Source organism: Squalius cephalus (assembly GCF_949319135.1).
Source record: "Squalius cephalus genome assembly, chromosome: 19".
In the NCBI taxonomy this organism is placed as follows: Eukaryota; Metazoa; Chordata; class Actinopteri; order Cypriniformes; family Leuciscidae; genus Squalius; species Squalius cephalus.
The window spans coordinates 11,455,497-11,467,694 of NC_137140.1; the positions used below are offsets into that span (position 1 = coordinate 11,455,497).

At 43.5% G+C, this 12,198-nt stretch overlaps 1 protein-coding gene across 1 annotated transcript in view; it reads left to right on the top strand.

Annotated features, from left to right (window-relative positions):
* kcnh4b (potassium voltage-gated channel, subfamily H (eag-related), member 4b) overlaps positions 1-12,198 on the top strand; it is a 52,115-nt gene that overhangs the window by 23,321 nt on the left and 16,596 nt on the right. The window contains exons 3-4 of the mRNA XM_079850722.1: positions 3,176-3,307; positions 3,704-3,834. Coding sequence (XP_079706848.1) covers positions 3,176-3,307; positions 3,704-3,834 — 263 coding nt within the window. The remainder of the gene's footprint in view (positions 1-3,175; positions 3,308-3,703; positions 3,835-12,198) is intronic.

Sequence of the window (12,198 nt, forward strand, 5' to 3'; positions counted from 1 at the left end):
GAAAACAGCAGGATGAGGCTCCATGAAGCCTGCAACGTGATACTTAATGCCTTTGCAATACCAAGCATCCAACTCGTTGGGGAGCTGCCTTCAAGGAGGCCTGTTAAGGCCTAACTACTTGATAGCGAGGTTGTTTAACAGAGCTAGCCTTCAGAAGCCTAGGTGCTCTCACAGACATTTCTGTGGGGCTGGTTATACTTATTTAACATTGCCAACAGGCAGTGTACTCAGCAGAAGTGCTATCGACCCTTTAAAGCAAGGAGAGTACAATATCACGCTACCGGAGTATCGAGGAGGCCTACTGTAAGGCCTACAGCTCTGAATATCACAGGCGTCAGCCCGGGCAGTGCTTTGGCTCTAAGGGAGCATACTCAACCATTCCAAATGGGAGGGAGTAACTAATCTGTCTCTACCTGAGCCTGGGTGGTGAAGGGTGATAACATTCAAGCTATGGGTAGCAAAGTACTCCAATGAATGACCCTAACAAGGGGAGCACTATCAGCATGACCCTGAGGAATGTATCAGGGTCGAGGCCTATTATCTTGTATTTTTACAAGACAGATTTTATATTCTCTACTAAACCCAAGTGAATGGAGGCCTCATTAAGTGGCCAACAGCATTCGACCTTATGACTTGAATTATTTTATTCAAGGGGCTCAGGAGAAAAATCCTTTTTTAACTTAAGGCCTTGCTGCCAGCTACTACACTCAATTCTGTAAAGGGCGGAGGCCGGAGCACACTGCTTCTTACTCTCTAGAGAGAAAGACCTGACAACGCCCATAGATATCTGCATGGGAGGCTTTTTGAAGGTAGCCTGGCTGCTACCTATGCTGCTATCTACCCTGTTACACCACTAGCATTTACACCTAATGCAAAAGGCGGGCCTTTGCCAGACGACTCTTGTAGTAAGAGGAGGCCAGTACTAGGAAAATCTAGAAATAAAAACTAGGAATATGATTTACAGGAATAAAATCTCCTGGTGGTCTAAGGAACCTACACTCAGATACTGAGAGGCACACGGATATTATGTGTCTGAAGTTCAGAGCTATAATCTCAAAATGACTCTCTAAAGTGAGAGGAATATACATACTGCTCTAGTATAAGGTGGCTATAAAGGTGGCCCGATGAAGGCCAATGCTTGATTTTGTAGTTCTATCTGGAGCTTGACAGAGCGGTGGCCTCAGTAGAAAAACTCCCAATAGGGAGGAAGCCATCTCACACAGAATGTCTGTTTGATGCTCAGATGAACAGTGGCCTGACCAAAAATCTTCTGTTTAATAAGGCCAACCTGTTCACTACCACAGATTGGCTCAGATGGGAAGGGTATGCATAGCCTACCTTATATATGGGAACTTCAGGGCCCTATTTTTACTCCTATAAAAACCCTACCTAACACACCCCTTAATACTTTCTAACAGGGAACCAAGGTCTACTGTTCAACCTTACTAAAAAACTCTCGTAAAGGGAGGAGACCTACAGAGCTCAACCTGCTGCCCGTAGAGCGATGGCCTAAACGACATACACAAAATGGAGGCCTATCACCATAATGAGCACTGTTGCGAAAAACTACATTTTGGTGTTATATACATGAAAATATTGCTATATTGGGGGGCCAGTTCTCTTCTGGCTATAGAATTTAAACACAATGTCAACATTAGCTCGCTATGTTACTATATTGTTTGGACTGTAAGAGTTAAGTGTGTTTGAGGTTTGTCCAAGATTTAGAGGTAACAAAGTAAAGATCCGCACACCGGAGAGCTCCCATTTACATGATTTATTAATGTGTGACGTTTCGGGCCTTTTGCGGCCCTTCCTCAGACTAACAGGAAGTACAATACAGTTGCCCTTTTCTTGTCTCTGTGTCATGTGATTACACCACAAAATTACCAGATTAATTTTTATAAATACATTCACATCCAATATTGCACAGTGCCCATGTATACACAAAACACTCATCAAGTAAAAATACATACAGGGAATAAATATACATATCAATATATCAATATATAAATATCTAAAGATACACAAATAAACACGCACATGGGTTATTGCACATTGTCCGTGTAAAACTAACATCCATCAAAGAATGGACATATCAACTATTATACCATGTCCGTGTATCCACCATATATACATATAATCACATATCATATAGTATACATATTAACATCAAAACACGTTACAATCTTACTCTTAATGTGAGTGTATGAAATCACAAATCCAATACATATCTTTACCGTATTTAAATTAACAACATAAACAGGTAAAGTAAAAAGTAAAAAGGTAAACCATTTTATCCACTCTATAAGACAAGTTAGAGGCATCTGTTATTCTCTCAAAACTGCATCATTAGACAATGAGGACCAAATATTCAGTGAAATTATACCAGTCCATATTTATAAAATAAATAACTACATAAAAAAAGAGAAATGTGGACAACAATAGAGAGTCTCAGAGCACCAGAAATACTACTCGCATAACAAATGACCCTAAAAAAGGTCTGTTGTCAAATTCTTCATTGAGGCCTCTAGGAGCTAAAGTATTTAACGTATATATCCAAAATAATTCTCTCTTTAAGAGTATGTTATCAACGTTACCCCCCCCCCCCCACACACACACACACACACACACACACACACACACACACACACACACACACGTGGACACTTCATAGTCTCTATTCCCACATATTTTAAACTAGATACATTGTGTTTGGCATTCATGAAATGTACAGCAACAGGGCTAGATATAACACCATTTCTGATAGCACTGCGATGTTCCGAGATCCTAGTTTCCAATGTCCTAGTGGTCTTGCCTATATATGATAATCCACATGGGCATGTCAGCATATAAATCACATTGGTAGTAGAGCAAGAAATTACCTCTTTTATCCTATATTTGTTACCATTATGTGGGTGATTAAATGTGTTGGTTTTATAAGTAAAATGGCATTGTTGACATCTTCCACATGGGTAGTTCCCAGTAGGTATGTTGTACATTAATAAATCATGTAAATGGGAGCTCTCCGGTGTGCAGATCTTTACTTTGTTACTTGCATTATATATGAGATCCAGCACCCGTACTTGACTGGGATGTGCGTGATTAAACTGCTTCTTAAGATTTAGAGGTAGCCATATATCTCTGTGTAACTCTTCTTTTTGGTGTGTTATCACAGGAAGTTCGTTCTGGTGTCTGTTGGACATCGTGCCCATAAAGAATGAGAAGGGGGAGATGGTGCTTTTTCTCTTTTCATTCAAGGATATCACAGAAACATATGGCAAGAGCCATCACAGCAGCAGAACTGATGGTACTGTCTTCACTAAAAAACATTATTCTCACCAGTCTTTTAAATGTTGTTAAAATAAATAGCCTTGAAAACACTTATTTCGATGTCAACACTTATCATTGTTTTCGACATTTGATAAGAAATAGCAAGTTTAGAAGCTAGAGGGCACATGTACTGTATAATGAAAATACTATAAGATCGGATTAAAAATTATATGTGGAAAAAAAAAACATTTTAGATACTATATAATCTAATAAAATCAATGTTTTATATTGTCTTCACAAACTGGTGGTTACATCTACAAAACGCACAGAACTGCTAAAACACATGGAACATCACTCATGGACACACTGGCACAATCTTATTTTATAAATTATAAACTGTCAAGGCTATTAAGGCTATTTTAATTTTGTGCAGATAATAAGCCATTCAGCAGGACCACTGGAAACTCTCATATCAGTAAAGCCAGAAGGAGGGGTCGCACCATGATTTACCAGCTAACCAGCCAGTTTACCCGTGACAGCAAAAATGACGTCAGCCTAAGTCGGGTGAGTACATGTATGAACTACTTTTTTTTATTTATTTGTAATACCTAAAAAAGAGGACATACTTAGTCAGCACTTAACAAATTCAAGTTTCCTGTTTGTAGCATTTTGCAGTGTTACAATGTCTCATTGCACTATGGCAAAAATTATGCTATCAAGTCATTTACTTAAATACAGTTTTCGAGTAGGCTTGGACTTTACAATACAAACTGTGAGAATTGCCTTGACTTTGCACAATGTGCTTTCATGATGGTGACATTGATATGTTATTGTAGGGTTTTATTGTATGGGACAAGCTGCGTGCTTAGGACTGGGGTTTGTTCAAATCACCAACCCTACATAAAGAGCACTGATAACATCACGCCAATAACATGCATTATATAATGATAAACAGGTCATTAATGTCTTCAAATTTATATATATATTCACAATAGAATGTGCATGATACTGATCTGTTAAGATTTTAAAATCATTCTTAAAGGTGCATTTCTGAGAAACACTGTTTAGAGTAGTTCAGGATTGACGTCACTTTGTAGGCCAACCGACAGTTAGCATCACGCTGGTTCCCTCGACAAAAAACAAATAGGATTTTCCCTTAGGCTTTTGGATTATCACTAAAAACAAGCTCTGTGATCAACAAAAGTTTATGATACTTGCACGTTTTGTCCATCAAGATAATTATCACAGATGAACACAGTTTTTATGAATTTTGAAGCCTGAATGCAGTCGCCAGAAGTAAAAAGCTAAAGGTAGGTTATAAACGAACTACACCACCGTCCCACAAATTTAATGTCACCACCACTAAGCTTCCACCATCTCTTTTAATCTTTATCTAAAAAAAAAATTAGAATAGTTTGTAAGATCACAATTATAAGCATAACAAGGCTGTAAAAGCAGACAGTTTACCTCTTCGGTGTGATGGCGTTTAATCTCCTCGACAGCCTCTGTAGTCCCATTTAGCCACTTGTCAGCAATCGCCTTTTTCAAGATGCGTTACAGCTTGAAAAAATTCACAAGTGGGGTAATACTGATTATTCTATGTCGTAGAATAAAACGTCAAAGTGTCTTGAGCTTGTGTTCACCACAGACCTTATTTCATTTAACCAAAACCCCATTCAAAAAACCCATTGACTTCGGGACGGTGGAACCGGACGTGCTAAAACATTTTGGCCTACAAAGTGATGTCATATACTATACTCTATTTGACATCAACCCAGACATACACACCCCTCCCTTCTTTGCTCCGCCCCCAAAATGCACGAACACACAATGCAAGTGTGGATGTCCCTTTATCACAGCTGAAGCAAAGCAAAATAAAGCTTCAATGACACTCAAAATTGTCCTGTTACTATAGCTAACATTACAACAACAGCATATCTCAGTTCTGTGAAACATAGTAAAACCAATGTTACTCACTTATGGAGCAGAAACAGTGCAACCCCAGTGTCTGTTTTCAGACTTAGGTCTTGTCAGTGCTGGAAAGCTTTTCTAATATTAACGCGGGTCCTAAAGCTCTTGCCTGATCTTCCCTTCTTTTCCCGGTGATATTCCTCTGACCTTTTCTCTTTTGTAATGTCTCTCAGCCATCTCTGTTTCTACAGTCTTTTCTTTCAATTTCCTCTCCTCCCCCATTATGAGTGTATAGGCCCCTTACTGCTGATTGGCTACAAGTGTGTTGTGGTGCTCAGTCCAGCTCAGGATCTGTGTGCAGGATCCTATTTTCCAGTGACAATTTGACTTGTTGTTCAAACAGTGTGAAAAGTGCAGGCCGAGAAGTTTTTAGGATGTCTAATCCTCCATGTCACATGTCACATGGCAATGGCGGAACAGGAGGGCATACTGGCAGGTCCCACTTCCGATCACTCCTGGTAACAGATGGCCATGTTTTCAGCTCGACTTTGCTCTCAGCAGAGCCACCTGGCTTTGTTCTATCACACTCCAACTGACTGAGAGAAAAATAGGCAAACAAAAGCATCATGAGCAGGGCTCAACAAGAAGGATTTTTGGCCCAGTAGTTCATGAATGTGCCTGCCAATATTTTCACTGGCCCCATAAATTATAAATACAAACAATTCTCTTAGCAACATGCCAGTGTCAGAAATTTGTATGTGGTTTTAATAAATTATAATTACCAAATAAAGCTGTAAATTCCACAAGAGATGTTGTGCTCATAGGGGATCCAGTTTCCATCACATATCACAAATCCCCTCTCCCTCCCCTGCCTTCCAGTAAAATAAAATAAAAATATATTCAGCCTGCATTACTGATGTGATCAAAACCTCATATATCGGCCTGCCAGATGTTCATTATAAACAGAGCAAACAAATGTTTATGATTTGAGTGTTTTTGATGACTTTAGCCACATTAAGTGAAAACGCAACAACTGAGACCATTGATTTAGCATTATGACCATAAGATCATGGGACTTCTGTTCAAATCAGTTTTATTTGTACAGTGCTTTGCAAAATACACATTGCTTCAAAGCATTTATAACATTAATGTTTATAATCCATTAATGCCTTATTGGCCATAACACTCTAGAGCTGGGCAATGAGAACGATCATTCAGTTGAGATTTGCTATATTTATATACATTTATATTAAAGACAGCAATTCTGTAAATGCATGTCTATATATTAAGAATGTTGTTATATAACTACTCAATATAGGAAACAATGTTTTTTTCAAAACCTGTCTGGAAATTCATTACTAGTATACTAGTAAACTTCTTTTCATCCCAGAACTCATCAAATTCTCAGCAAATACCTTAAGTGTAATGACGGTTGCTTGCAAGGAGGTGCAGCTTTGATTTAAATAAGATTAAAGGTTACCTAACACATCTATCAACCCCTTGACAAATTTTAACTTGACAAACTGAACATTAATTATTGAGAAAATATTTGATGGATTTAGGGTCCTAGACTATATTTCACTATATTAAAGGAATAATGTCAGAATCCCAGTGCACAGTATCTTCAGAGAGAATAATAAAGGCATGATGTACTGACGTGTTCAGCTGCATCATGGGTCTGTTCTTAAATCTTAATGAAGAGTGTGGCAGATGAGAGCACGCTGGATTAGAAACTACTTGATTTGCTGCCTCAAACTAATCCTGACCAAAGACCATTAGTTTGACCCTTCCCCTGACCTATGTGATGTAAAAGTTAAATTAAAGAAACACCAAGATTTGTCATCTGTCATGTGCTGTCTTTGCAAATAAAGATTAAATGTAGTGGTAACACTTTCTATGAAGCCCGTATGTATAATGCATTATAAGTTATTCTCAATGTCTCAAAAATTATTATACATGCATAATGCCTTAAACAACCTTATAATATGTTGTATCATCTGATAAATAATCTTAACAACAGTTACAATATATTATTACCTATTTGTGTTATATCTTTCAAGAGTATAATGCATTATAACACCAGATGAAGCCTGCATTTATAATGCATCATAAGGATATTCATAATGCACGCATAATGCCTAATAAACAACCTTATAATGTGTTATATCATCGCATGAATAATCGTATCAACAGTAATGATACCTACCTAATTATTTGATTTGCTAAAGCCTTGTAATTTTACAGTTTTTTATAATTAAAATGTGAAAATATGATTTGCATTGTGGATGTATTGTTCTTTTGTACTTTTCCACACAACATTTTACCTTTAGGGAAATGTCATAAAACCACTTCATGATATCTTATGGCTGTTTACTTAACTATTGTCACTTTACATAAAACTGCAGTCCGTAGTTTTTCCTCTTTGTCGCCATCTCTGTTTGAAATCTGCAATTGTAGTTCTCTTACGAGAGGTTCTCTCGTATTGCGTAAGTTGCTTACGCTACGGGTAAAGTCATCTTTTCTCGAGATCTGAAGCCAAAAATTATCCTTAATTTTGTATTTATTGTCAACGCAGTGCGGCAGCCAGCAGACCATGGCAGGCTGTATAAGCGTGCTCATTGGCTGACCTGCGGCAACTGCAGCAGCCTATCGGTGAGCCCTGCGTGACGTCACGCCCAATGAGGACGCTTCGCGCCCTTCACGCGTCACAGCCCGGCAGAATGGGTGTGGCTAGAGTGTATAAAGAAATAGCTCACAGGCTGGAAATCTGATTTTCATCACTTCAGCGAAGCTCTACGCATCGCTGGACTCTGAGAGAAGCCGCCGCCGTTGAATTCAGCGACCAACAAGCTTAGGACAGCGCCTGGAGAAGCCGGTCGTCTTCGCCGCCTTCAGCCTGCCGTGCCTGCTACGCTATCCGGCGTCATATCCTTTTTCTGCTGTGTGTGTTCGCCACTGCGACACACATTCTGTCTAAAAGAGAAATTTCCTACGAGACGTTGTTTCAAATGCCTCGCACCTCTCTCCCCGCTCTCTCTCTCTCCCTCTGTTCAAGCCGCGCAAACTGCGCTGCTCACAAGGGATGTTAGAAGCGGACTGTCACGGGGCTAGCTTCCTCGCGTTCTCTCCCTCTGTTCGAGCCGCACAAACTGCGCCGTTCACATGGGATGGCAGAAGCGGACGGTCTGAGCTAGCTTCCTCGCGCTCCCCCTCTGTTCGAGCCACGCAAACGGCGCCGCTCACAATGGATGTCAGAAAGCGGACGGTCACGGGCTAGCTTCCTTTACGTTACAAGAAAGCTACCCCGCCCACACCCCGCTCGCGCGTTTCACTCACTGGCGAAAGGAGAAAAGAGTGTTTTAGTCCCACCGAATCCGGATTAACCTCCAGTTCTCACATATTTCTCAGTCCCCTCTTAAGCTCAGGCGACTGGAAATACCTATATTGCAGTAAACGAGCCTGTGTTAATACATGCACGCCTGCAAACTAACACTGACGCAAAACATTATGACGCTCGCCCCTCTTCCCGCGCTCTCCCCCTCTGTGCGAGCCGCTCAAACGGCGTCGCTCACAAGGGATGTTAGAAGTGGACCGTCACGGGCTAGCTTCCTTTACGTTACAAGAAAGCTACCCCGCCCCTCGCGCCCCGTTCGCGCGGTACTCACCGGTGAAAGGAGAAAAGAGTGTTTAGTCCCGCCGAGGCCGGACCAACCTCCATTTCTCACATATTTCTCAGTCCCCTCCTAAGTTCAGGCGACTGGAAACATCAATATTGCAGTAAACGAGCCTGTTATAATACATGCACGCCTGCAAACAAACGCCGTCACAAGACATGATGACGCTCTCTGGCTATTCGCCTATTACAACCCATCTTCCCGCTCTCTCTCCCTTTGTCCGACCCGCGCAAACTGCGGCGTTCTCAAGGGATGTCAGAGCGGACGGTCACGAGCAATGTTCAGCACCCCGTGTGCCTCACTCACCGGCGAAAGGAGGAAAAGAGAGTGTTTTAGTCCCGCCGAGGCCGGACCAACCTCCAATTCTCACACATTTTTCAGTCCCCTCTAAGTTCAGGCGGCTGGAAATACTAATATTGCAGTAAACGAGCCTGTTATAATACACGCACGCCTGCAAACGAACGCCGACACAAAACATGACGCTCTCTTATATGCTCGCGCTAACCAAAAGCCTATGTGTGTTCCCCCTGTGGCTCAGTGGCAGAATCTTATGCTTTCACGCCAGAGACCCGTGTTCGAATCCTGGCTCTGGCGGCAGATAAAAATTATGCTGTTCGCTTCTCTGAGCTCGCGGCCAGCTTTCTTACATACAGAAAGCGAACCCGCCTCTCGCACCCTCCCACTCACAGGATGGTGCTTGAGTATTTATGAGCGTCAAAGCATTTCGCTCTGTCAGTCCCCTTAAAAAGGCGACTGCAGATGTGTATTTTGCAGCCAACAAGCGCGTTGTACAACCCGCTCGCCTGCACCCAAACAACGTCTTTACGGCACCCCAGAGAAATCTCATAAGAGTACAATTGGTTATCCGGCTCGCGCCGATGGTGTCTTGAGTGTAGAAAATGTGCCCGCTTCCCAGCGTTCACCCCTACACACAAGCACGGTTCCCCCTGTGTCATTTACTCATGCAGAGCCCACTCTAGAGCTGGCATATGCCGCTCGAGTGTTAAATGTAGGAAACGTGCCCACAAAACAGTGCCCACACCTACTCACTGCGGAACCTTAATACCACATACCGGCCGTGTTGTGAACGTAAGCCCTGTGCCCGCACACGAGCGCTCACACTTACTGATAAACACTGTATCCCCGGCGCCGCTCATGCGTCCCGCTTTTCTCGCCACAGGATGTTCTCCGTCCAAAGTGATTGAGTCATTGAGTGTAAACCGGCCAGATATCGCTGTCAGTGAGCCGCCGTATTCAGGCATCGAGAGCGTGCGCGCCGCACCGTTAGCTCTGATACAGGTTCTCGACCCCACGCAGTGCGGTGATCGGAACCCAGAGACGATTCTACCCCTAGCTATACATGCAAAAGCATGGGAAACGATTCCGGGCGTGTCAGAATGGGTGCTGAATACTGTAAGCAGGGCTATTACTACAGTTCGCTCGCCGTCCCCCGTGCTTTCGCGCACGGACCGGGACGAGAGTGAATTTGGAAGTAGCACACCTACTTCGTGCAGAAATAGCAAAGCTGCTGTGCAAGGGGGCATTAGAACCGGTACATCCTTCTCTGAGCGAGTCAGGCTTTTACAGCCGTTACTTCCTCGTCCCCAAGAAGGACGGAGCTCTCAGACCTATCTTAGATCTGAGATATTTGAACAAAGCTCTCATGAGGCGACCGTTCAAAATGCTCACGACCAGACAAATTCGCCCGGCCATTCTTGAGATTCGCCCTCGGCGGTCAGGTATATCAGTACACCGTCCTCCCGTTCGGCCTGTCTTTAGCACCCCGTACATTCACGAAGTGCATGGATGCGGCTCTCGCTCCCCTGAGAAGTCAGGGTATGCGGATTTTGAACTATTTGGACGACTGGCTGATTTTAGCGCAGTCAGAGATGGAACTTATATCTCACAAGACAGTGCTTCTCAGCCATCTGGAAAGCCTGGGTCTCACGGTCTACTGGACCAAAAGCTCATTACTGGCCAGTCAGTCAGCCTCTTTATGGGTTTAGAACTGGACTCTGTGGCAATGACAGCCCGGCTGTCGACACAGCGCGTGCACCGTGGTCAACGCCTGGCCGTGTCTTTCCAGATGGGCAGCGCCGTATCTCTAAAACATTTCAGAGGATGCTGGGCTGTATGGCTACTGCGTATGCGCCCGCTGCAACGCTGGTTGAACGCTCGAGTGCCTCACCGAGCCTGGGCGTCCGGCGGTATACGGTATGCGGAGCCGCTCTGTATTTTCCCCGCTATGCGCCTGTGCACTTGTGCTGGCCCGCGTTGCTGGCCACCTATTCTCCACACAGCTGCGCTAAGGGTTGATACTCTCTATACATAGACCGGCGGAGCCACTCTTTATTTTCCCTATGATGTGCTTATGTACTGTGCTGGCCCGCGCTGCTGGCCGCCTTTCCCCACACATTATACATAGACCGGCAGAGCCGCTCTGTATTTCTATGAAGTGCTTATTACATGTGCTGGCCCGCGTTGCTGGCCGCCTGTTCCCGCATGTTGTGTTCCCCGGGCTCCCCTGGGATGCTCGGCGCGCACGGCGTTGACAAGGGGTTCCCGTAGCGTAAGCAACTTACGCAATATGAGAGAACCTCTCGTAAGAGAACGTACTCGGTTACCTAACGTAACCTCTGTTCTCTCTAGAAGAGGGAACGAGTATTGCGTAACCTGCCATGTCGCGCCACAAGCTTATTCGCTTCAGTCTATGAAAACCAGATTTCCAGCCTGTGAGCCCTTCCTTTATACACGCTAGCCACACCCATTCTGGCGGGCTGTGACGCGTGAAGGGCGCAAAGCGCCCTCATTTGGCGTGACGTCACGCAGGGCTCACCGATAGGCTGCTGCAGTTGCCGCAGGTCAGCCAATGAGCACGCTTATACAGCCTGCCATGGTCTGCTGGCTGCCGCACTGCGTTGACAATAAATACAAAATTAAGGATAATTTTTGGCTTCAGATCTCGAGAAAAGATGACTTTACCCGTAGCGTAAGCAACTTACGCAATACTCGTTCCCTCCTCTAGAGAGAACCGAGGTTACGTTAGGTAACCGAGTACGTTATTCACGGAATTATCAACTTTACGTGGGTTTTGCCTCGGCACTGCACAGCGCGGATGAATCCAATGTTTTGAGGAGAATGTGCGGCTGTCAGTCGCCGCGCTGGTGTGGATACTGTCATTCGGAATCACGATTCTACTTTTTGGAAGTATGACCAACATAAGAATTTTCACTGTAAAATGTCATCTGATAAAGTAAGTAACATCCACTTTTGTTCTGACCAACTAAGGGAAAAAAGCATTGCAGTAAATCGCGCTGATTAAATCTAACGATCGCTTATCTTA